The sequence below is a fragment of the Mycteria americana genome, chromosome 22 (assembly GCF_035582795.1).
Source record: "Mycteria americana isolate JAX WOST 10 ecotype Jacksonville Zoo and Gardens chromosome 22, USCA_MyAme_1.0, whole genome shotgun sequence".
Lineage (NCBI taxonomy): Eukaryota > Metazoa > Chordata > Aves > Ciconiiformes > Ciconiidae > Mycteria > Mycteria americana.
The window spans coordinates 6,279,033-6,306,139 of NC_134386.1; the positions used below are offsets into that span (position 1 = coordinate 6,279,033).

The 27,107-nt window shown below is 45.4% G+C and overlaps 1 protein-coding gene across 1 annotated transcript in view; it reads right to left on the reverse strand.

The window, feature by feature from the left end:
* The window catches only part of WNT3 (Wnt family member 3), a 49,676-nt gene extending 24,371 nt beyond the window's left edge, over window positions 1-25,305 (reverse strand). Inside the window, exon 1 of the mRNA XM_075522860.1 lies at window positions 25,226-25,305. Coding sequence (XP_075378975.1) covers window positions 25,226-25,305 — 80 coding nt within the window. The remainder of the gene's footprint in view (window positions 1-25,225) is intronic.
* Window positions 25,306-27,107: the final 1,802 nt, after the last annotated feature.

The following is a 27,107-nucleotide window of genomic DNA, read 5'->3' on the forward strand; positions in this document are numbered from 1 at the left end:
AACTCTAAAATAATTACAGCATGATTGTGCTTTGGGTCAGCATTTCAGTGATACCTGTCTGTTCCCTGAGTTTGCTGCCAAGGCAAACTAGTAGACTGCATTTTGACAAGTAGAAAACAGCCTCAGGTTTACACGAGAGCCGTTGCTGGTTGGATGCAGCAAATTCACACGCTAGCCTATTTGCAGAGACTTGTTCATGTCTTGTGCCCTCTGATGGGCTGGACATGGCAACCCTCACCTGCGAGAAGGACCCTTCTTCAGACAGGACCATGGAAAATTAACACCCAGCTCTGAAATACGCAGGATGCTGCAATTAACCTGAGTGTGGCTGCATTTCAGTGCTGCCATTCGTGCGCTACTTGGTCTGCCTGGCAGGGACAGTGAAGTCTGTGGGCCCTGGGAGGGATAAGTGCCTTGCAGGGATTGCTACCAGAAGAGTTTAAGTTCTTTGATGTGAAAGATTTTAGGGAAATGCAAATATTGCCAGTACAGACAGGTCCAGACTAAGACCAGAGTGGCTTTGGTGGGTGAAGGTTCATCTGGGTGATGAGATGGGTGCAAGGGCCAGGACATGTTGAGTGCTGTTAGCCAGTGTCAGAGTTTCAGAAAATATTGATTTCTTTAGCTTTCCTCCTAACCTGAGTGTAGCTCAGGGTCACCGAACTGACGGGACCTCCTGTTCTCCCTGTCACTGGGGCCAGGGTCGCTTCTCCACTTTAAACTCCAGGTGGCTGTAACCCAGACTTCCTGGGTAACTGGTGGAGAAAAGCAGGCACCGATGGGGCACAGTTAATCTAGTCCATGTAGAGTTACTGTAGAGGAGAGGTGTCACGCTCCAGAAAAGTTCCATTGACTCCACAGAGAATTAAGGAAGTACTTCTCAGATTAGGTCAGATGAACCTCCCCTTGAGTCCCAGACAGTGCAATGCACGTGGGCTTTACTGGCTGAAGGCCAGCTACAGAGAGGAATGACCAAAGGCAGGCCTCCAAGAGGCAGAAGATTGGTGGTGAGATTTTTGCCACATGAACTGAATTCAATCGTCTTGTTGGTTGGTTTATTCAATTTTTTTTTCCTTGTTTCCTTTTGTCCTGTAGGCATGGGATGAGTTGCACTCCTGTGTATGAACTTGCCACCATCACCCACATCCCTGCATATACTCTGCCACTATTTTGCACAGTTTTCACAGTACAGGTTGCAGCTGGGCTGCAATAAATAAAATAGGGTGTCGCACCTGCCCTCCCTACACAAGACCCAGGTGTTCCCCCTGCCACTGACTCTAGTCTTGGTTTTGCTGAGTTAGTGTTCTGACTATTTAGCAGGTCAAGTTGTTTTTGGCTTTGATCAAAAGTGATGCCAGACCTGGCACAAGTTTATGGGTGGGGGAGTGCTTGGCAGGGAGGACCAAGTGCTGGCAAAGGGAAGAGAGATGGAGCGGCAGGTCTGCCCCCTTCTGAGAGGGGTAAATTGTTAGACTGAGTTTGCTGTATCAGGTACCTTCTCCCTAGGTGGAAATCAGCTGAGTTTGGCTGAAGAAATGTAAAACCCACCTAATCTGAACTTCAGTATTCATCTCTTAGGTATTGCAATTATATCTGGAACATGGAAAGCTCAGGAATGCCTAGTGAAAAGGAAAAAAATGGTGAAGGATGCCAAAGGATAAAGTTCTTCAAGAATGACCTTATTGGTGGTCACTGCCTGGCCGTGACTGCCCATCTGCCTTCTGTGGCACTCTGCTTTCCCCTTGCCATGACAATACCTCTCTTTTCCCTCAGTACTGAGGCAGGAGGTAGGATGAACTGAGATATGAAGTGGCCAGCTCCAAGATGAGTCGTGAGCCAGAAACAGGCTCTAAGGCATCATGACTCCCTGGCACTGACCAAACCCATGGGCAGCAGCCCAGGGACACTGCTGAGACAGCTGGTGCCTGGCTTGCAGCTTTCACAAAAGGACACCCTTTTTGATATGTCTGTTGGTATGAGAGCATCTACGCAAGACTGCAGTGCAAATGTACTCTTGGGGCACATCAAAGCCTGATCACAAATGTGACTTCTCTACCAGCAGACGGCTCATGTAACAGCCGCGCAGTGCTTTAATGAAGCTCGTGTAGGCTGTGAGTCATAGCCATCTACAATGGTATCTCCATGAGAATGCAACCATCTCCTTTGACATTCAGCAAAGTTAAATAAGACGTCCAAGGGGAAAGAGGACAGTGTCATGTTTATGAAATTGGATTACTCAGCTCCCAGGCTCTGAGGGTTGCCTACAGCTTCCCTCCTGGACATATTAAGGATGGTTTTGTACTTCTGTTGCCTTCATTGAGTTCTGGCCAAGTGTGTGCTGTCTTATCCAGTCAAGAGCACATGATGCTGCAGCCCATTACTGCAGAAACTGGAGTGTTTTAAGCCTCCTCCTTGTTGTAAATAGGATGTTAAACATGGAAAGGGGACAAAAGAGCAATAGCAGTGAGCTGAGGCAGTGGCTTATGTTGACAGTTTGATTAGTCTATTGGAAAGACTTCTGAGAGATTATTTAGTTACAGTGAGAAGAAGGGGAAGATTAAGACTTTCTGTCCAGCAGAAGAGGGCAAGACAATGGCTGGTGAGTGGGAATTCAGACCAGCAAAATGCAAAGGCACAATTCTCAAAGAAAAAGACAAATGTCCAACACTTGTTGCAGATTCTCTAACACTGAGTGTCTTCAAATCCAGCCTGTGCTTTTCTGAAAAGAACTGTTTTAGCCAATACAAATGAATTCCTCACCCTTGGGGTAAAAGGATCAAAATCAGTGGTCGCAGTACACAGCCCTCCCTGGCTTTGCAAGGAGGATTTTTTTTTTCCCCCTATCCTCTGAGTTCATGAAAAGAGAGAGCCCATATGGTCTGTGTCTTGCTGTGATTTCTGCCATAATGGTCCTCTGCACATATTGACGGTGGCTGCACTGACAGAGGCAGCAAAAGGAAGAGGATATGCTTGGGCAGCGTTAGAGGAGCTTGGATCCAGCTGTAGTGTAAGGGGGGGCTTCTGGGAAATCAATATTCCTTATTTACTCTATAAACAAAGGTTAACTCCTCCATCAGCATTCAGTAAGATGCCCTTAAATTATCAGGTGATACACATGGAAGGACATAGGAGTACTGTATTGTAACAAGTTTAAGCCAACTCAGTAATTTGAAATAACATTATAACTGCAGACCACACATGAATCCCAGAGTCTCTGGTGCAGGGAACGGAGGAAGGATACTGGGTTCCCGCAAATGGCTGTGCTGAACACCCTCCCAACGCAATGGCATGTGATGCTGAAGTATTGCCCTTAAATTCAAAGAGCACTGAGGAAAGTTCCTCTGTCCCCTGCAGATTTTTGGTTTTGGTCCTACATCCTCTGCTGGATCTGCTCTATTCCTTTCTGATCCAAACAAACTTTGTAAAGAAATTAGCTTTAAACATTTTTCAAGTGCTCTTCCTGCAGCTCATGTTGCAGAAGCACCCTCAGTCTGCAAACATCAGTGGAAACCCGGGAGCTGCTCCCACCACCCCAGGTGACTGGCTAGTTCCCTCCCATTCCCCGCAGTGTCTGTCTTCTTAGCACCTTTTTCATAGTCTCAGCTGGGTTTTGAGTCCCGATGGCTCAAGAGCAGACATAAATTCTCCTACAGGGCCCAGAGCAGTCCTGCATGTCAAGCTGGGCCAGTAGCATTTTCAGCAACTCTAAGTGTAGTGTCCCTGGCCCAAACCTGGATCAGTTTACTGATCTGTCACAGGCTTCCTGCATACCCTTTGCCTCTCTCAGTTCCCCATCCTTACCAGAGATAATTTGCTCTGGAGACAGCACCCTTGTTAGGCATTTCCAAAACTATATGTGTGCTACCAGCATGGATCTTGCCCTGCACACCCTGTTTGCACAGCTGTTTTCAAATTTTTCCCAGGTGGGCAAAGCCCTTTGTATAGGAGATTGATGTCTCAGATCAGGACTTTGGTTGCCTCCTCTTAGCTCATGAGGACCATTGTGGAGCATGGAGCCAGGAGTACGTGGCTGAGAGTTTCTGTGGCTCTCATAAGAGCAGTCCAGGCATCTGTATGTGCTGGAACAACAGCTCATCACTGATGTTGGTGTAGATCTGAGGAAGATCCATGCTTTTTTTGGATCTCTTGTCATAGAAGCAGACATTCATTTCTCACAAGAGGATGGAGAGCACTAGGCACTGTGACTGAGAAAGGACTATGGCAAAATTATGTCCTGGGCAGGAAGTCCTGCCACTTGTACTAAATTCCTGTTGCACTTTTTTGGAGTGAGGAGAGTCCTAAGTAAAAGAAAATTAATTCCTGATCCTCAGGAATGTTCTTCATGGTAAAAAGACAAACTTTTTCTCTAGTCACACAGAATTAATCAGTAGCCAACATCACTCCAATTCTTCAAAAGCCTGTTGATTCTTGCAGGGGCCCGGCATCAAGAAGCACAAGACATAGTCTAGATGTTGTTGGAAATCTAAGTTGACCCTCAAAGTGCTGATAGTTAAACAAAGAATGAAATTCAGATGCTTGTGTTGAGCAGAGAAAGAAGAGACAGAAGGAAGATCAAGATATTGGCTGGTTGTTGAACAACTTGTGCACAGTTTTAATCACACAGCATAATAAGAACATAATGCCCTCATTGCCAGCAGCTCTTTTTAGAGGCAGAATTAATGTGTTGCTGGACATCACAGTGTCATAAGAAGAGAGGAGGATTGGGAGCGAACTGGCAAAAGCAAGAAATACCAAGGCCGGAAGAAGCTGGTTATAAAACCACTCAGGCTATCAGCCTTAATTAATATTAATTTCTCTGTGACAATGAGATATTGTAAGGTGACGGTTTTGGTTTGGTTTGGATGGTGATGGTTTTGACAAGCAAAATTTTGTAAACTTCCAAGGGTGAAGATTGCCCACCTCCACAGGAAACCTGTCCCAGGGCTGTGCCACCTCCTTGAGAAAAGAGTGTTTCCTAATGGCCAACCTGAATCTCTGAAGAAATGTAAATTTGGTGCCTTTCCTTGTCTCCTACTAATTGTCCAGTATTGGACATAGTCTATTCAAGGACATCTCAGCTGTCCTTCCATGGCTGCTTCCTGTGTTCCTAAGGATTTTGAATAGGCACTGTTACAGATTTTTTTCTAGGTTAACAGACATTTCTGTTTGGGCGTCCTCTCTGCTCATCCACAGAAGCTTGTAGGACTGCTGAGAAATAGCACTTTTCAGTGCTGTTCTCTAAGTCTGCGTTCACACTGTTAAATGCACTTCAAGTGTTTTAGGTTTGTCACATTTCTGCTGGTCACGAACAACCCCCTCTAAGATGCAGCTGGCTCTGCATTCTCCCATGTGGTTAACATTGCATCTTGCAAATGTGGAAAAAAGCTGGCTTCAGCAGCTTCAGCAGCTAGATATGGGAAACAATACCTTCAGCTGTAGAAGGTTATGGACAAAATCCTCTTGGAAGCCCTGACCAGGCACATCAAGGACAAGAGGGTGATTTGGAACAGCCAGCATGGATTTACCAAAAGCAACTTGTGCCTGACCAATCTGATAGCTTTCTGTGATGAGACGACTGGCTCTGTGGTGGGGGAGAGAGCAGTGGATGTTATTTACCTCAGCTTTAGCAAGACCTTTGAGATTAACTTCCATAGTTAATGGAAGTTAATGGAAGTTAATGGAAGTTAATGGAAGTTAATGGAAGACTATGGAAAAACAGATGAAATATCTACTAGACAGATGGACTGAAAGGTGGGTGGACCACTAGGCTGAAAGGCTAGTGGTCAATGGCTCAAAGTCCAACTGGCAGCTGGTTATGATAGGCTGGAGGGCAGGGCAGGTATTCAGAAAGAATGTTCTCAACAGAGTGAGAAATGTGTTGGCTGGAACCTCATGAACCTCAACAAAAGCAAATGCAAAGTCCTGCTTCTGCGGTGGGACAGCCCCATGCAATGGGACAAGTTTGGGGCAGACTTGCTAGAATGCAGCTTTGCAGAAAAGGACTAGAGGATCCTGGTGGGCAACAACTTGAAGAGGAGTCCCTTGTGTCCATGCAGGAAAAAAGGTCAACTGCATCCTGGGGCTGCATTAGCAAGACAGTAACTAGAACATCGAGGGATGCGATTCTTCCCCTCTACTCAGCACTTGTGAGACCACATGTAGAATCCCATGTCCAGTTTGGGGCTCCCTAGGGCAGGCAAGACATGGACATACATGTGGGAGTCCAGTGGAGACCACCATGATGGTCAGAGGGCTTCTTTGAGTAGGCCCTCCAGATAAGAGACTGACAGATCATCCTTTCAACCTAAATTATTCTATGATATGATGGTTCAAGGAGCACTACAAAAGCCTGGTATGCTCACCCACTCAGAGCGTGGCTGTGAAGTTCATAGTGATGGATGCTTTTCTCCAAACTGTAGATATCTAAAAGCTAGTTGTCAAAATTGCAGCTGGTTGTGCTGATTCCTCCTCCAGTCAGTAGAGAAGAACAGGCACCTATGGGAGATTGCTTTCCATTGCACCCCATGAAAAGTACCTGAGACTGGAGGCTGACTGACCTCCATTGATGCCTCATTGATCAATTACATTGAAAAGATGGCTGGCTTAGGGAACTAACCTTTAGGTGTCCCCATTATGGCCATCTCCACCTAAGCTAGTCACTCAGGCTCCCTTCGTAACAAATAAAGAAAATTATGCACTTTTAGAACATGATCCACTGACCTGTTTTACCTGTTTACCTCTGGATGAGGTTCTCTGGACTGCAGTCTAGACACGTGGGCTAGACACTTGGTTTTAAATTGTGCCTACACATCTGTCTCAGATGGCTCTTACTGACTTTTCATGCCCACCAGAGATGGATGAGGCTGCAAGCACAAACCATGAAGGGTGCATTATCGTTTTAAAAGGTAAGCAGGAAAAGCCAACATGATGTTAGGAAAGCCACAGAGATGTTTCTCACACAAGCTAGCGCAGGACTGTGTACCTTACCCATAGCAATGCCCTGTGAAAGCCAGAAGCCTGCCCACTATTTACAGAGCAATTCAGAAAAGCTGTTTTGGAAACCTTGAATGTCATGGACTGTGCTATTTATTTCTCATTGTTCCGGGAGGGTTTGACTATAACAGAAATAACGATGCTCAGTGAACAGACTCACCCAGGGATGAGTTGGGTCCCACTGTTGGTGGTACCACTATCAGTGCCACCACAGTACCTCCATCTCTGCACACACAAATGCTTGTGCAGGTAAATTATGTAGACAAGTGAAGTGGCATTTGAGCTTCTGGGCAACAAGGGACTTTTCTGTTAAGATGAGAGCAGGTTCAGAGGATGAGACATGGAATGGATGAAGTTAGAGTCCAGCAGGTGAGCATTTAGCCCTGCCTTGCAATCCTAGACATTGTGTGGGCAGGTAAGAGGACTGAAGAGCATTTAAATGATCTCCTCATTGGCCTGCGTGGAGCTGCGAAACATCTGTACAGCTGGTGGAGGCGTAAAGATGTCCTGGGACTGGAGCATCTGACATACGAGGAGAGGCTGTGAGAGCTGGGACTGTGTAGCCAGGAGAAAAGAAAGCCCTGGAGAGATCTTGTCAATGTTTATAACTAACTGGTTCGAGAGAGTAGAGAAGATGGGATTTATATAAATATCTGGTTTATAAATAACTGGTTTATAAATAACTTTCTAAATAAATAACTGGTTTATAAGTAACTGGTTCTAGAGAGTAGAGAAGATGCAGCCCGACTCCTCCGAGTGGTATCCAGTGACAGGACAAGGGGCAATGAGAACAAACTGAAACAAGTGAAATTCTGTCCGAACAGAAAACTTTTTTACTGTGAGGGTGGCTGAACACTGGAACAGGTTACCTAGAGAGCTTGTGGAGACTTCATCCTTGGAGATGAAGTTATAACTGAACTGGACACAGACATGGGCAACCTGCTCTATTTGACCCTGCTTTGAGCAGGCGGGTTGAGCTAGATATCCAGATGTCCAAAGATCACTTCCAGCCTTAGCTATTCCTTGATTCTTTGACTAAATATTTAGTTCTTTGGCACCATGGATTTAATGCTGAATGACCAAGAGCATTGCTGTGGGGCTTTTGGGACAGATTTGACTGTTACACTTCTGGGATTCATCACGCTATGAGGGGAGGATGGAGAGACACATGGGAGGTGGCGGGGGGAAGAGTGCAAAGAGAAAAAGGACGTGCTAGATGGTTTGAATGCCATCGCCACAAAGACAGTGATTCTTGCAACCACTCCTACCCATTTGCCTGGTTGAGCTTTCTTAGACAGTTGGGAGCTGGAATTGTCATCTGTCTGTCCAGAGCCAGCATAACTGCTAGGGCAGTTCTTACCTCCCTCCCCATCTCTCATTTCTCTTTTTTCCTTCCTGTATCCTCCCTGGGTCAGTACTGAGATGGGAATTGGCAAGGCAAAAATCTCAAATTTCCTAACCTCGTGTTTTTTTAACACCTGGCCTAGAAAGCCTCTTGTTTCCAATTTGGGTACTATCACCCAACATCACATGTTGAAAATCCAACCCTAAAAGTAATTCTCTTTCTGATGGGAGAATGTCTTATCCCCAACATGTCTTCCGTTCACACTACCTTCGCCCAGTCACAGCTTTCTTCCTCCATAAACCTGCTGCCCCTGGACTTTCCTCCTTCCCTTTGATCTGTTACTCGTTGCAACCCTCTTGCCTCCTACGGTAATCTTAACTAACCCTCCTCTTCTCATGTCACACACACCTCTGCTTTTCTGCTCCCAACCATCCCTTGCCCTCTTCCTCTGCCTCCGAGTCCTATTCCAGGTACCGAAAGGTTTCTTTTTCTACCTCCTGGTCTGTATGCATCTCTCGCTGTTTGTGTCATGAGCCATGTCCCCTCCCTGTCTCCAACTTAAAGCTCCAACTGTCTCCCCCCTGGCTCTGTTTTTCTCTCCTGGGTCATTTGATGTACTTTATCCTCAGCTGTCCTGCCCATGTCCTTGAAGGGGCAGCTTGGCCCCATGTCCTTTGCTACTGTCAACCCTCTTTGCAGTCTCCATATTGCCTTTACTCCCCTGAAGCCAATCTATTTCTGCATGATCCTGACCTCCACATCCATCATGCTCGGTGCTTCCACACTAAGACATCGCCAGCTGCTCTCTGTTCTTCTGGTCCTTTTTCCTTATTGTTGGGTGGCTGCTGCTTCCTCCCCAGGCCTACTTCTGCTTTCTGAGCTGGGCAAGTCTGAGCCCTGGCAAAGGCCAATTCCAGCCCCACTGATGGGACAATTGGCTTGCCCCACATGCTTGACCATGGGGTGAATGAGCGGGCAGCAAGAGGCGCAATTAGCCCACCCCAAATCTTGTGTAACTTCCTAAGGCTTTTCCTCAACTGACCCAATCAACCAATGTCCACGTTTGCATATGTTTCTCGTATTACCCCACGTACCAGGCTTTGGTGGTGGTAACCACACTGCCTGCCTGGCCCTAGAAGCCCCTTCCTTACTGCAGTGCGGGAGCAACGCAGTCCCCAGAGCAGAGCAGGACAGGAGGGGTGTGCAGAGAGGGGTCATTGCTGCAGCACTGATGGCCTTGGAGCCTGCTGGTGACATGAGTGATTGCCAGGGAGGAATCGGGGACAGGACCTGCAAGCTCCTCAGACCAGACTGGGCATGATGCATGGTCCAGCTGAGACCCCAGGGTCTCAAGTGGCCTTGTGGAGAAGTCCCTCTCCCAGCCCAGACAGCAACGGAGCTTTGTCAAATCTCCCTCTTGCTTGGTTTGTGCAATTGCCCAGCCAGAGAGCAGAGAGCAGGATCAGACCTGAGCCATTCGCCTGCACTGAGACCGGTTCCCTCTCATGTCAGAAGCCCTTTGCCTGAGGAGTCCCCACAACAAAGGGCTTTGTAACAGAGCAAGCAGATCCCTCTAGATTACTATAATTTCCCCTTGTCTGAGCATGGCTTTGAGCAAACGAATCTGCTGTTGCATCCCTTACATTATCTCTCTGCCCACTGGCGTGTGGATTAGTGTTGCTGCAGCAACAGCACTTTTGTAAGATGAGCCCATTCTGGGAGAGCTGCTCCAGTTTGGGTGACTCAGGGCTCTGTCATGGGCTTGAAAGTGATTTGGCATCTGCCTCCACCCCTTTGTCTTGGCATCGCACATGGTTCAGCTCTGACTTATTTGCCAGCAAATGCTGGAAGGATGGAGTGGGGGTGGGGGGGGCAGGGCTTGGGAGCTGGAGTCTGCTTCTCTTCCTAATGAACACAGCCTGAATAAAGTTGCTGACAGGGGTGTGTGTCCAGGAACTGGGCTCCTTTATTGTTTCGTGTATCAGATATAAATGTTATGTTCAGTAATGCCTGGTCAAAGCAATGTCACTCTCAGTTTAGAAAACACAATCAAGTGATTTGCCATGGGAGAGAATCTATTCTGCAGGGACTGTGATAATATTATTCGCCCAGGAATTTACATAAATGCATATGATTTGCATATGCAAATGGAGGCTTCCAGGCTGTGACTGCAATAAACACAGCAAGATTTTCAGCACTGCAAAACCTTTCGTCCAAAGAGAGAGAGAGAGAGAGAGACTGAAATTTGTTTGGAGACTTGCTTGCTCCAAATCGGCGAGTCCTGGCAGGGCTGTAGATTTGCATACGCACCACATGCAACCAAGGCCACCTCAAGTGTCTGTGCTGCTGCCCCCTCACCAGCCGTCCCACTGCCAGTCCTGCCTGCGAGGCATTCCCAGCAAAGGGAGAACCCACCACTCGGACTCACCTTCCTTTCCTGCCTCCTTCCCCAAGGCTGATGCTGATGGAGGGAAATATTTCCTACCAGGAAGGAAGAGGTGATGGGACACTCAATCCAGAACGGAGCATTGCAGGAATGGAGGGAAGGAAAAGAGACCTCTCCACCCAGGCCAGCAGGGATGATGGTCACCCCCCACTGGTCAGCCAAGCCCTTTCCACATGCCTCCAGTTTGGGGTGGCGCTTTGGAGAGGCCTTGGTGGTGGCTAACCTCAGTAAGTGGTTAGTGCCAACTGTCTGGAAATCACCCACTGTGAGCCACCAACTTTGGCATTGAAAAGCATCTGCCCAGTGCTCAGATATTATGGAAACATCCAGTTGAACACTGTGGATGAGAATTACTACATCCACCCAGCTGTCCCATAATTTGGGTTGTGATCTAAGATGGATGCCTGGCCTGCCTCTTTTTGGAGAGTCCTTCACTGTGCCCTGAGACCAGGATTGAAGATAACAGGGGTGATTCTGCTCCTATAACAGCCTGAGGTTACCCCCAAAAGGACATACCCTGGCCTAGGAGGAGACAGTGAGTGCCATGGTCTTGCACTGAGCTTGGCTCTGCCCATCCTGGGCAGTATAGCTGAGACTAAGGCACCTACTTCTGGGTGAACCAGATCTTAAAGTGTTTTATGTCAGATACAACATAGAAAAGCCAAATTGAATCTTCTGGAAACCAGATCTAGAATTAGTCCTGGTGCTTTATTGTGGTGAAAAATGATGCATCTGCCATCCTCTTTCCACGGAGAGCAAAGCAGCACTCAGAGAAGAGGGGTACTGGGCTCCAGAAAGATGTGAGACACAAACTGCCGTGAATATCGCATAAAATATTGAACCTGCTGACACACTGGGTCTGCTCCAAAGGTCAATGTAGCCAATGTTCTGCCTCCTTCACAAGTAATCTCAGCTATGTAGGGAAACACCATGAGAAACAAGGCAAGGGTAAAAGATGGCTTTGCCCAGTATATGTGGGTTCCAGCAGTGATGGGTTGTGGGATTTCCTGAGTTGAAGCTGGGCTGTGGACTATCATGGTTAAGGACTACCGGCGGAGTGATTCTCAGTAATTTTCTCCAAGCCACTTCTCACCCTCTGGTATATGTAGCCTCCACAGTGCTTCCTGGGAACCAGTTCCACAATCTAATTACACACTTCTCTCAGTTCATTTTAAACCCAAGGACCAATAATTTCACTGGGGAGCAGCAACAAGCCTTTGAACAAACTAAAGAGGAGATAGTTCGTGTGGTAGCCCTTGGGCCAGTCCAGACAGAACAAGATGTGAGAAATGTGCTTTACACGCTCCAAATGAAAAAGAGATATTAGCAGTATATGAAGGGGTTTGAGCTACTTGGTGCTGAAGTACAGCTCGTCTTGGCACCTCTATTGCCTGTGCTAGGCTGGATGTTCAAAGGGAAGGTCCCTTCTATGCATCATGCAACTGATGCTACATGGAGCAAGTGGATTGCACTGGTCACGCAATGGGCTTGAATGGGAAACCCTGATGACCCAGGAATCCTGGAAGTGACCATAGACTGGCCAGAAAGCAGAAATTTTAGACCATCACGAGAGGAGGTGAGTCATGTTGAAGAGGCCCCACTGTATGATAAATAACCAAGTAACCAAAAAAACTGGGGGAAGAAGGAGGAAGTGAGGACTTTTGGAGCTATGGTGTTTGTCTTCGTGTGTCATCATCTTAGACGTGGTGGAGCCCTGCTTTTAGCCCTGCTAAATACCTGCCTGCTGATGGGAAGTATTGAATGAGTTCCTTATTTTGCTTTGCTCATGCATGCAAGCTTTTGCTTTATCTATTAAACTGTCTTTATCTCAGCCCATGAGTTTTTGTACTTTTACCCTTCTGATTCTCTCCCCATCCCATTGGCAGGGAGCGAGCAGCTATGTGGTGCTTAGCTGCCTACCTGAGTTAACCCACAACAGATTCTTATATCCTGAGAAATAAACATATTTTCCTAGGCACACTCTTGTCATCATTCATGATCTGCAAGGTCCGTATTGGATTCACTCATAATTGTCTTTCTCCAGGCCACAAATCTAAGTATTGTCTCCTCCTCTGAAGTCATTCAACACTTCTGTTTCCTTGTTGCTGTTGGCTTGTCTGTGTGTTTTTCTCATTTTATATAACATTTTTGGGAAATCAATGATCAGACTGCAAACAGACCTCAGGATGTGTGAGCCTTGGACTGAAATAATGACATGCTGATATTCTTTGTTTTGAGAACAAATCCAGCAACAGCCCCCATCAGACCTTTTCTATCACTCATCAACCAACGTGTTCCAAAAAATCTGGGCAAGGGAGTGAGCAGCAAGGTGCAAAGCTTGTAGGTGATGTACAATTCTACATGTTGATTACTGAGCACTGAACTACCAACTGCAAAGAACTGCTCATAATAAAGTCCATTTCCAAGGCGTTTGTAATGGAAAGTCTAACCTATATCAATGTTGTACAGATTCGGGATCCTTTTCCCAATTTGCATTACTTCACAGTCATTTGCAATTAATCTGCCTTTGTACTATCCATTGTGTTATCCATTCCTGTCTTCTGTGGTCACATTTATGTTGGACCATCCTGAGCAATGTGTACATTTCCAAACTTCATCACATCACTGCTCCCCCACTGCAATCCTTTTCAATATGTTAGACAGCGTGTGTCCTTGCAAAACTCTACTGCCAACTCTTTACCAATGTAAAAAAATTACCTTTTCCATTTTTTTTAACAAATACTCTGATTTGGAGTCACGGGAAATACCTCCTAGAGTTTTTGGTCAGGAATAGAGAAGAATAAATCTGAAAAATTATATCTGTTCTTAAAGATTTGATTATTGTCCAGAAATTTTGCCCAGAAATTTCTTCTTTTTAATCTGGCATTTTTTTCTGGTCAATACCAGCTATATTGAGCTTAACTGAGTTCAAAGCATTCTGGGGAACTGGGTGGAGGGATGGGGGCCCTCTATTAGGTGATATAATGTGTAAGGCCAGGCAGAACTGGGCTGTTGCCTTATTACTGAAAATTCATTAGTGATACCCTGGAGCCCGATATGACTCAAGAAACAAAGGTTAAAAACACAACCCTAAAGCAAGTGTTATTTGAACACCTACCTCCTTTCCTACAGAAAAGTTTTTTATGTAAGTCATTCTAGTACTCTGTGGAGACTTTTTACACCCAGTTATTCATTTCTCATGGATTACCAGCAAGCCTTGAATTCACGATATTCAAAACCACATCAGAAAGGTGTTTTCCAGTTCATGTACGGTTTCCACCCTTGCAGCAAAACCAGCACACATCTAATAGCCAAGGTCTCAATGCTCAAAGTAGAACTCAAGTGTTGTCTCCACCAAAACCTCACCAGCTGTCATCAAGCCATGTTTCACAGTCCAGCTTTCAGGATGCTGGATTACAGGGCTGCTGGGCTGAATGGAGTAAGAGAGAAGCACACCTAAAACTCAGGCAGGGTTGGACACCAAAGACACAAGACTCGTAGACCACTTGTACATCATGGATGCTGTATTGAGCAGGCTGCCTGGATTGGACCAAACAAAAGTAGTTATTGCAGTGCAGGTAAGTAGCTTATCATTAGTACCAGTGGTATGGTAGGAGACATCACCGTGGCACTGCAAGTCTGCCTTGGCTCTGGAAACAGCTGCGCATATAGACAGCAGAGCTAAATGGACTAACATAATTTCTGAACATCTGGGGACACTCATCTATGTTCTCTGGGTATAAAAGACTGATATTCAAGAACTTCAAGAACTAGACCATTTAGCGTGTAGATGATAGCACTATCTCCAGTGTGTCTCCCTATTGTCTGGCTGTTTCTAATTCTCCTTGTAGTGCCTTTGTGCAAGCTCTTACTTATCTGATCAAAGGTTGAATAAGGGTTGCCCCCAAGGTATGAGACCACTGTTCATGATAAGACCATGAAGTCTGCAGACATGGCCCCAGCAGACATGGGGTGAGACTCCTTCAGGGGTTTTGGTAGAACTTAAGTCTCCAAAACTGTGATCCTGAACATTGCACCACTGTTGCCCTAGTTTGAGGCAAAGGCTCCCTTTTTGCAAGGGCTTATATCAGCTCCCAGACTCTTTCAGCTTTCTCACTTAACCAAACAGAAGCAACAAGCCATGCCCCAAAAAAAGCCACAAAGGAGATCTTTGTTTCTGGAGATCTTATTTTTATATAGATAACCATAACTCAGTATACTACATAAAGTGCTTGTCAAACAGAAGTGAGATGGATTTCATTAAAAACTTATTAAAGGTGATTTGGTTGTTACCAAAGATAATGATGCCAGAGCACATACAATGCAATAATCAGTTAGAATTTAAAAAGACAAATGAAAATCTTTTGCAACAATGAAAACAAAAGAAAAACATAACAATTGAAAGCATCAGCAATCATGGGAAGCACATATTAGGAACTAAGGTGAAAAACAGATCAGTGATGAGGCAATCGCACAGCTGAGGCATGGGATATCTGTGCTATTGGCTGAAATCTGGGCTGGAGGCTGAAACAGTAACTCCTACAAGAAAATAAATTACTTTGTGAGGTTTGCAGATAAGTCTGGACCCAGCTGTATTGTACATGCAGATGATGGGAGTCATCTGATGGACTGCGGACATTTCAGCTGAGACCATTGTCCTGGTTGGCCACCGTAGTCCAAGGTGCAACATAGGCACTCATTTAATTTTAGACGTCTGCAAGTAAAACCCATGCTGCAAATGTGCCATTGTCAGTAAGGCAACCAGCTAAGATGAAGCTACCTGCGCTGCAGATATCTCCAGTGGGAGGAGAGGAATAAGGAGTAAGGAGTTGAGTGGCACTTTTCAGGACTCCACTGGAGCTGTGAAAAGCCCCTGTGACAGTTTTCAAGGATCACTGCAAATTTCTTAATTATAATTCTTCACAATTGCTAGAAAGTAACTGCAGGAAAACTGGATGACGATAAGACATAGAAATGGGATCAGAATAAAAAAATCAAGAGTTTATTAGCTAACACTAACCCCTTCTGTTTTAAACTCAGAGGATCTATTTGCTGAAAAGGTGGAGGAGGATCTCTGGTGTCTGGGCCAATGCTAGAGTGGCTCAGGGAAAGTGTTTCTCATTAAAAAATGAAAGGTGCAAGTACTGGGAAAGGTGCCAGTTAGACTTGATTAGATTTGTAAGATTAATTAAAACCAGACAGGTTCAGATAATTGTGAAAAAGACAAATTAGCAAATTAGTAAATCAGGAAACCTATCTTTAGAAAAGGAATTAGAAAGAGTTTGGCTCCTTTATCATAGCAAATTTGCTTATCAAAGCATAGTTCTTTCATGTTTTCAAAGATGGCAAAGCAACTACACTAACAGTCCTGGTGACCAACATTTTTGTTGTTACAGGGTAAATATTCAATTTTTCAAGCCTGTGCATTAGAAGCCCTTTCAGCCAAGGATGGCTCACAGTTTCTTTCTTAGGTGACAGTGTAGGTTTTCTTGACTAGCCTGCATCAGCGCTAGCGTATCTGTCTACTAAATATGCTGGATGGATATATGGTCTGGAAACAGGCATCCTCTAGCTAGGATAATGTACAAGGACAAGGGAGATGAGATATATTTGTAAAGGACCACTGTCTTACCCAATGGTTTGCAAATACCTTCTGTTTTGGGGTTAGTTTGGAATTTTTAAGGAGTCCTGGTCGGAGTAAATAGTAAGAAACACACTGCTCCTGGACTGGACTGGACTGGAAGGATGGAGACTCTCAAGATATGCCTAGTCCTAAGCTTTCTTTCCAGGTATTATAATAGGAAAAGCTGTAAATTCACACAGTCAATGCATAGACAGTGTTAAAAATGCACTAAGTGTTAATCATAACACAATGTTTCTCAGCCTGTGCCCCATGGTTGGTCCTGAGATGTGGTCTTCACCATATCACACTCCTGATATGGTCTTTATCCTGCAGCTTCCACTAAACAACCTTAAATAATATTGCCTGATACCCCCCTATATCAGAAGCTGTTCATTACATTCAGTATTGCTATAATATTACCTCCAAACTTGAGTAATATTAAAACACTTCCATGGGTAGATAGAAAATGAACCTCAGATCAGGTCAGCAAAAATAAGATTGCATCTGCCAACTGAAGGCTAAAATTAAACTTTAAGTAATTTAAGGAAGATGAGCTATAACTGTCTATATATGGGATATGTAAATTGTACAGCCAAGTTCCTGACAAATCCTTCCCATTTCAGATCCTTTAGGAAAATCACTGATTGATCCACTGAGTGGTGTTGGGAACTGAAGAAGAATGAGATTATGGACATATGCAGGAGCTGGTGAACATCAGATTTGTCTCATCCCAACAACAGCCAGTGGAAAACAGGTGTCTAGTCTGCAGTCATTGGGTGGCTCCATCTATCAACAGAGGAGAGAGACCAGGTGATTTCGTCCTTTCCAAGATCAGACCAAAGATAAACTTTCTGAAGGTCTACCTTATAGAGAACATGCATTGATTAAGGCAGCTTGGTTCTCATGATGCAAGAGGGGTACTGCACTCTTCTTCACATTGAGATTCCTGTTGGCAGATGGACCAACAGCTTCTGTGTCTGAACAGTAGATGACGTGTATTTCTAGATGGCTGGCCTATCTGCTGGTGAGCCTTAGAAACTGAGATTTATAGCACGTATCAGATAAAGACATTTTTCAGTGGAATACATGACAGAGGTAGTTGAAAGTGCTGTGCATTATGTCTGCATATTTTCAATACACATCACAGTTCTTTAATCTTTATTATTTCATATTTGAGGTTAGCTTTTTAGTTCTTTAAAACTGGCTACTTGAATATTTTCCTGCCTTTCCATACAAAATCCAGCCACTAGTTTAGGTTGACCTGTTTGACTTGGCAATGGAAAGGCCTGATGAGCATTGCTGAGACCCTATCACCAATGTCAGGTGGAAGATAACCTTCTATCTCCTGGTTACCAGCCCTGGTGAGTATGTGGGCAGTGTTCACTGGGCCTCCAGGACAGCAGTGGAAATCAAGTTCCCTCAGCGTGTCAGCTAAATTATGAAAGTATAATTTAAAAGTCAGAAGTGATTTAGTGACCTTAGAGTCATGTCCTCTGAGGGTTCAGACTGCCCAGGTCTGTACTGTGCCTACAAGGAGGGAGGAAGGGCTGAAGGCTTTCTTGCATGTCTCCTTGGCTCACACACCCAGTAGAGCAGTGACTGCAGTGCAGGAGCTGGAGAGCAACAGAGCCAAGATAGATGCAGTGAGAAAGCATTAGCTAAAGACCTGTCATGATCTAGTTGGAGTGGCAATGACTCATATATGGGCACAGAAGATGTGTAGCATATAGCAGGGGTGACATGAGTGACCATCAGGTTTCTCCTTGGCACATGTGTGTTGGGCTGTATGTTGCCATTGCAAGCCTTGGGCTGCCACATGGATGACAGTTGCTTAGTTGTGTTCAGGGTCCTAACAAAGGTCCCACTACCTGTTAGACATATGCTGAGGAGTGAGTAATCCAGGGCCTGTCTAACTCTTTGCATCTTTTGTAGCACTGCTATTGGCCTCAGCAAAGGGTGTATCACAGTCACAGAAACGACGGCTGAGAGAATCCCTGGAGGTCTCTAGTCCAAGCACCTGCTCAGAGTAAGACACTGCCCAGCACCAGCCCAGGGTGGCCAGGGCTCTGTGCAGCTGAGTTCTGCAAATGTCCAAGGAGGGAGCATCCTCACCTCCACAGGCATCTGGCTCCGGGCCACACCACCCTGGAGCAAGGAGAGTCTCATCATGCAAGCACAAACCTTTGAAGTCCCAGCTTGTGGCATTTGCCCTTTGCTATATTGTCTGGCACTATGTAGAAAAGATTGGCTCTATCGTATTTTTAAGAGCCCTTCAAGAAGCCATAGGCTGATGTTGAAGAAGCCCTCAGTCTCCTCTTGGCCAGACTAAAGGAGCCCAGGTCCCACCACCTTTCCCAGTGAGCCATGTGCCCCAGACCCTTACCATCTTGGAAGCATCCACTGGCTACTCTACATCCCTCTTGAGGTGGGAGCAGGGGGGCACTTCTCAACACAGTATTACAAATGCCCCAAATGCCAAGCAGAGGATGACAGCTCCCCTCAATCTGCTGCCCACACTCCTCCTCCCAGTGTAGCCCAGCATGCACTTCATTTTGTTTGGGATGAGCACAACTGTGGGTTCATATTCCTGCTGGTAACCACCGTCACCAGTTCCCCGCCTGCATACACACAACTGTGTCGGTGGGGTGTGAAGTGTCTACCTCACCACATCAAGGTGATTGGTGACATATAGCTGGGGAAGCAAGTCAGCATGTAGAATGGCTGGTATGTGAATTTGCTTGTTGGTGGCCTCCAGCATCCCCAACACACTGCAGCCAGCCCTGAACTAAGAGTACCAGGTGGCCAGAAGTCCCCCCTGAACTTCCAGTGCTCTTGCATGAGGTGCCTTAGGCAGGTGCTTCACTTTGTCAAATGTTGCTTTTAATGAAGGATTCAAATGAAAAGCAATCGGTTTGCAATTAAACAGCCTCTTAAAAGCTCTTTGTGACCACTTTAATTTACTTCTGAATTTAGTTACAAGAATGGTAGCAGAGATATCTGGCTTAAGGGCAGAAACACTTTTAAGTATTTATGTGAGTCAGAGCCCTTCTTCTTATGCTCATCTGGCTCCAGGCTTGTGTTGGCCCTGCAGGACAGAGTGGATCACTGGGGCTGGGACACTCCAGGAGACATGAGTGGTTAGTTTTCAAAGGAATGAGGCTTCCTGATATTTAGGGAAATGTGTACATTTCTTATTGCTCTTTACTGCTGTGTTCTAGTAGCATTTTGAAACTCTCACCAAACTCAGGACTCCACTGCACTGCACTCTGCCATGTAGGGGAGAGAGAAAACTGACAAGAGATGCTACCTGGCCATCCTAACACTCTGCCAAGACCTGGAGTATGTTGAGGTTCAAAAGGCTGTACATCCTCAGAAGCTCGCCTCCGGCAATGATTAGGGCTGCCCATGTGTGTTTGCTGTACACGACAGACGATGAATCTGAATTTCAGCTTGATCGTGGAAAGCTCTTGCTTTCATGGCATGGACTAACCATCCCATTTGGCAGGGTGGTGATATGGATTCCCATGGGCCATGCCTGGCTGCGGAAAATGCTGAAGAAGACCTTTAGAACCACAAGATCCTGAATGCTTGCAGCCATTTAGTTATTGACAGCTGTTTTCATGAGCAGCCAGACGTCACCCCGGCGTCTCTCCTCTGGCCTCACTGCAATCCCCAGGTAGCTTCACCTACAGCTCTGGCAGACAAGCTTTGACACATCTAGGGGCAGCAGTCTGCGGCATCACCCACCAGCTGCTGGCGGGTGTTAACACCCCTCCAGCAGCGTCAGCAGAAGGTGATGTGCGGTTTATGCATCATCTCTTCCAGTTCAGAGTTTCATGTGCCAGCGCAGGCTGCTGGTGGAGGTGCTTTGACTTTGTGTGCCAGAGCAGGAGCCAGAGCAACACCTCTGGGCTTGCAAGGTAAGTGCTGTCAGCTCTGTCACTGACAAACTCCATCATTACCTTAGTCATTTTTCCCCAGAACTGGCCACATTTTAAGCTGTAGGAAGATTATACGTGGGGTCTTTTTCTTCCTTTGTAGTGCTACAGCAGCTGGATTTGCATCAGGAAATCCACTCCCATAGTCTGATGCTGCACTGCAGTTTTATTCCTTTTGAATAAAGCTTTAAGGGCCACATGCCTATCACAAAACACAGGCTACAGGATATAAATGTTTTGAACCTTCAGAGAATGAAAAAAACAAGACTGCCAAGAGAGTGAAGTCTCCCATTCATTCCAGCAAGGTGAGACACTGAAAGCTAAAGAAGGCAAGTTACATGTCACCTCAGACTACATCTACATGCAAATGGTTTTCACATACAGGTTTTTCCTAAGGAGGAAGCTGCTGTGGGACCAGTGAGAACAAGTTTTTAAGTTTCTGTCTGCCTCTTCCTAGGGGCCTAAGGCCACTGGGATCCTCAGCCAGCTGCCAAAGCCTCCAGCTTCCCCTGAAAACATTTCTGAAGGATAGAAATAAAATTTAATAACATATGATGGACAAAGCCATTCTTCCAGTTGCCAACTCATCTGCTTAGAGGCCAACAAATGCTGGATGGGAAGATGCACTTGGTGAGAGTCACAGTTATGGGCATAGTATATTATATTCTTTCATAGTATATTATATTCTTTCATCATTCCTCAAGATATAGTATATTATACTATATCTTGAGGAATGATGAAAGAATTCATGTTTTACTCCCTGTTTACACCAACGACTCCAAACCTGGCTCCTTTCTCCAGGCTGGTGACACACCAGAGGTTTTCAAGACTTCTTGGTGAATGACACTCATGGAAGAGGAGAGCATTTGGTGTTTCTTCTCAGTTCATGGGTGGAGTTGTCTCCCTGATTGTCATCTTCAGCTGTATTAACATCCTGGGAGCGGTTTCTAGTTATTTCCTTGGGCCACAATATCTCTGTTGGCCTGCACTGACACAGCTCTGGCCATGGGCTAGATTTTCATCTAAATTCTCTCAGGACATTACCAGAAAGCTCTGGGCCCATCCATCAGTCTGTTTGTATGCTGCATTGACCAGTCTTTCATACCTTGATCCCCCAACCCCAATGACTCAGACATGTTCTGTTATCTATGCTGTCATTAGGGTATTTGGGATTAAAAAATGACTGCAGGTGTGATTGGTGTCACCACCATTCCTTCTGCTGGCACCTAAACTGGCTGCTGGCATGACACCCTGCAGGGCTGGGGTCCCAGCCACGGCCCTGCTGCCCACTTTGCTTCCATCTATGCCAATCCTGAAGGTTCAGGAAGAGCAACCAGTCCTGGTCTCCATGGCCTCACCACATCCCTCCATCTCTTCCTTCTCTACCTCTCTTTTAGCAGCAGTAACCCAGACAGCATAAGTGTTGGACACATATCTGAGGAAGCTTTTGTTGGCTTCAGCTCCTCTTGTCAGCACTCTCGCAGGGAGCATTTAGATGACCTTTTCCCATCTGTGCCCCATTTGTTCCCTTTCATGGCTGTAACAGGATGGAAGCATGTGAAGAAGGGTTGGACCTGTGGAAAAATACCACCCCTGCTCACTGAAGGTTACATCTACAGTCTGTGCTACCCCTGGACCTCGCTCAGGCATTGCTTGGGAAAATGCTAGTTGGTCAGGGACAGGACGATGTCAGGGAGTTGCTAGCAATCAAACAGGCTGGACTGCAAACCCCCGTCTTGGCTTTGCAGCCCAGTGGCTCCACCTTCCCACTGCCACCAGCGAGTCTGGACACTGCAGATCTGTATTTGCACCACAAAGTCCTTCCCTTTGCATGCCGTCTGTCCAGACTGCTCCCCGTGCCAAGAGCTGATGGCTTGAGCCTCACTGCCTTGCATATAACATTTCACCACTGAGGCCAAGGGCAGAATCCACCCTCCAGTATGATGGTGTGCAAGCTGGAGGGTTGCTGTTGAGTTATGCTCTCTCTAGATAATACAGCCAGATGGCCAGCATCCTTCCCTGGCCCCTCAATAAAAATACAACTCAGTGCAAACCCTCAGCAGCTTCATCTTTTTGCTTTTATCCCTTCCACTGCACTGTCATCGATGTCGTGCTTGCTGGCATTGTCTGACTGCACTGTGGAGCAGCCGGATTATTCCAGCCACCCCTAAATACATTTACAAGGTACCGAGACCCCATTCTCATTGCATTTCTTTTCCTTGTGCACATTCAGACACTTCCTCCCCACTACAATAATAAACATTTTTCCCATTTATGCCCCAAAGCAGAATGATCTGGTTTGATTTTCCTGCCAAAATATTCCCTGTACAGTAGAAAAATACCCAGAAGGGTTGCACCAGCAGGACCGGGCACTATCTGTCAGCAGTCTTGGGGTCCTGCAAGATGAACAGTCTTCCTGAAGGTCTCATATTTAGCAGAGATGTGTTTAGCTGAGGATAGGAAGCACTGATGATCTCCAGTCCAGCCTGGCCTGGAGGGGTGCAGGAGCCCAGTGCAGGGGACTGGGCTGATGCTGTGCCCCATCTTCACTTCCCTCCCCCTGTTTTGGGGTGTGTTGAACCCTGCAAGTGGGACTCATCCCCCAAGTCTTCTCTGTGCCTGCCTAAAGATCAGAGGATCAGGAAGACAACTGGAAAAGGATGCTTTTTTTTAAGAGTGTATATCACGTCATGCTAGAGCACACTGTACAAGATCTCAGCTCCCCAGTGCAGATATGCAAAGCCTTCAGCGGGACTGAAGGAGGTATTTAATTTTGTGTGCTGTGGGAAGCATTGTCTCTGCCCGAGCTGTCGGGGAGCCCTGGCCCAGATATTTCTGCCCTTCTGCTCCCTCAGCCTTCAAGAAACCTCTAAAACCCTATGCCATTTTTGATAGCCACTCAACCCTATGTGGGGCATCTCATCACAGTGGAGACTCTCTGGCACTTTGGTATTGCCAGAATCTCAAAAAAATGTGCAAGATGCAGATATATTGAATGAAATTCCATGGATAGCTTGTTCGACTCCCTCCTTTCCCATGGATGCTGCTTGCCATGCCCCTGGTGTTTCTGTCTTACATGTCCGCTGTATTGTTCATTTTCGGTGAACTTGCAGGGATTTTGGAGAAGGCAAGGACATGGGGCATACACCTGTCTGCAGCGTCTTCTCCTGAAAACAGGGAGAGACATTTTGCTCATGGGGACATTTTTGCTTCATGGGGAAAAAACCAGGTCTTTTTGTCCAGAAGATTTCGGTTCCTCGCTTTGAGAGTTGAAACCCTCCTTGATTCAGGTGTTAAATCCTGATTTATATCAAAGCCTGAGGCAGGTCAGGAGCTGGTGAGACCCTGGGAGAGCTGATGTCACGGCAAGGTACCGTTGCCCCATGCAGATTCTTGCCTTATATCCAGCTATGCAATTTTGGCCTGTCCTACAACACACCGCGCACCCCCGTTCAGACACGCTGGTCCCCAGATGAAGGAGAAAAGGGACGTAAGGAATCAAAGTGATGCTGTCTGTATTTCAGTAGGCTCCCCTGCCCCAGGCTTAGATCCTGAAGTTAGGCAGCCACTCTCAGGGCGAGGAAATAATTTAATTCTTCAGGAAAACATGCTGTGATTTAGCCATTTCATGAACCTGCGTAGCTTTTAAACGCTTCCTGAGCGTGGACTTCTCATTGTATTCTCAGTCTTTCGCTACTGGAACTGCACATTTTCATTCTCAAAGTCCACAGTAATAAGCAGATTATTAAAAAAAAATTCGGCTTTTCCCTTCTGATTTCTAAATATTCCCAGACATGGCAGTCCATTTCCAAGTTCACTCCCACCTACTTCTTGCCATCTCCATGTTGGCACTGAAAGGATCTAATTCAGTAATAAAAAAAAAAGACTTTGCTGGAAAGGCGAAAATAACCTAAGAATCTCAGTAGCACCAAATTCCAACATCTCCCTCTTTGCCCTACAGATCATTAGGCTCACAACCCCTACCTGGCACATACAGAAACTTAACAAGATATATTCCAATGAGAAATCCTACACGATAAAGAGAGAAATTAACTGAAATATTCTGTTATGCAACTCGCTGTCTGCTGTGTTTAAATGAACGGAAATGTTTTATTCTGTATTTTTTGTTCTAAAGTGCTTCCAATTAAATTTTGTTAATATAGTTATTTATATACTGTTATATTTATTTTTAAAATAAGTAACTCAGGTTTCTTATCAGCCACATTATGAGATATAACCAATTCTTTTTAAAATTCTTTTTATTGTTGGTGCAAGGAAATAAGTGACATTTCCATAATTAAAAAGAACAAAATCTATCTTTGAGGAATTTTACTAATGAATATTTTCTCAGGTGCCATTTGCGTTCTCAGCTTATTTGCCGGACTAAATTCACATGACAGAATACAACAAAAGAAGAGAAAGAAGTCCAAAAACTGCAGCAGCCAAAAAGAAAATAGAATTAAAAATTTTTTTAAAGGATCGATCACAGTTTAATGAAAAGGAAGAAAATACCTGCTACACAGTCATGCAACAGACAAAATTCCTATTGCACAAGAAAATAAAAACGCATCCTTTTCCATCTGAAACAAATGCCTATTGCTACAGAGATGAAAATGGAGAAATTAAGAGTGGTGGGGAAGACTCCATTTGCGCAAAGGGAAACCTAGACATTGCCCTTTAAAAATAACCCCCAAACTTTTCATTAATTACTGTTCAAATCTGAAGAAATTAGGCTTAGAATCAAACATGCAGTCGTGGCCAGCTCAGCAGGGCAAAGGGTGAAAAGGAAGGAACACGCATACACACAAATCCCATAGCTAATAATTAATTAATTCATTAATCAATCATAGAAAGAGGGAAAAGGGGGGAAGAAATCTTACCACCAAATTGGGTAACCGGCTAAGACCTTTGTGCCATTGAAGAGAAAAGATAAAATTAGTCCAAGCAGGTGGTAATCCATTAGTCCAGGCTGGTGCAAGGGGAAAATCTCAGCGAAGTTTTCAGAAAAACATTAAGTGTGAAAAATGAAGAATCCCCCTCCTTCCAGGAAAAAAAAAAAAAAAAAGAGTTAAACAAAGTCCCTTGTAGTGCGGATGACTTTCTGGCTTGTCAGAAACACACCTCTCCAAGCCTTTTCCCTGTAGATCATCCAAAAGCGTCTATTAAAAAGTGCAGGGCTTGAGGATGTCAGCAGGCAGCCAATCAGACCGCATGGCCCAAGGTAAGGGATGAGTCTCAGCTCAGGGCTGTCAATCATGCTCTCCTCCCCCTCCACCCCACAACTTTGTTCCTAGCCCTCGCTTCCACAGACAAACCCTCTTTGCAAGAGACTTTACTGGGGCAGTGAGATTTTCGGTGGGTTTTTTTATTTCATTTTTAAAATTTTTTTTTTTTTTTTAATTTCGCTTAGAAATCCAGGATGCACAGACCCTGCTTCTGACTTGGCATGCCAAGACTTTGCAAGGTAAGGATGAAGGGTGACCGTGATTGTGCTTAATCTCACGGTGGGGGTGAGATAGACAACTTATTCTTTAGATGGAGAGGGAGGTGAACATTAACCCTTGCAGGAGATAGAGCTAATGGGAGCACCAAAGAGGCAGAATAACCCTCTGAAAGTGTTGATGTGAGCCACGTGGGCAAAACTGATTATAACTTTAAATGAAATCTGCACTGCCCAGGTTTTTCAAAGCGTGTGGGTGGGATGGATGGAGGGGGGAAGCAGTGGCAGCCTGGTTTTCTATTGAGAAAAGAATGCCATGTCATGGCGAGAGTGGAGCAGGCAGACGGGAAGATGTTCCATTAATGAATTTCTTGTGAAGTGCATCTCTGGATGTCAAAAGATGAAAATATTACCAAAAATCCACACACGTAATAAAGAAAAAACCCACAAGCATTATCAATTCTCTATAGAGGTTGCATGTTGCAAATAGACACAACAAAGATTTTCCTTGAAAATCCTTGTTATTGCATAGAGACGCTGTTTTTACAGGAGCTATTGTGTCAGAGTAGCAGATCTAGGGGCTGACTCTACAGAACGGGACAAAGAAACGGGAGAAGTCAAAAAAAGGTGCTTTTGCTCATAAAACATACTCAACAGTCACAGCTCTATTGCTTGCAGTGGAGCTGCCCAGTTTATAACCACCTGGAGATTAGGTGCTTTAGGAGTAGCCAGCAAATCAATTTATTTCAGAGCAATGGCTATAACAGAGGTCCAAGGTCCTATCTTGGGCAGCCCAGTGCATCTCATGGTTTTGAAAGTTATAGACCTTCTCCTGATATTAAGGCTCTGGGTACAAATGCATTCCTTGTTGCTGTCTAATTACTGGGATGCACCTGTCTCATGCCGCTGTCTTTCTTGACTCCCAGTTCTTATAGATTTTTGTGTGTTTGGATACTGAGTTAGTGCAGAGCTGTTCTCATAAGTGGTAATTGGTTTCCTGGCCATCATGGCTCCAAGAGAGGACATCCACCAGCTGTTTGCTCTGCACCTTACCTCTTCATCAGTCTCTGCATCTGCTGCAAGGACTATGAGGCCAAGCTCCTCCAGGATTAGTCCAATGGGTTCTCCAGCTGTCTGTGACCCATCATAGATGTTAAACGTGGCTTGTTCCTCTTGTGGGATTTCATATCCCAAAGGGTATATTTGGTGTAGTCTATCCTAGCAAATCTCTTACCTGGCACCCAGATATGTTTTACTGAACGCAATCACTTGGGTTTAAGAAAGTGATGATTTTCAAATGAGCGTTTGGAGACACATGGATT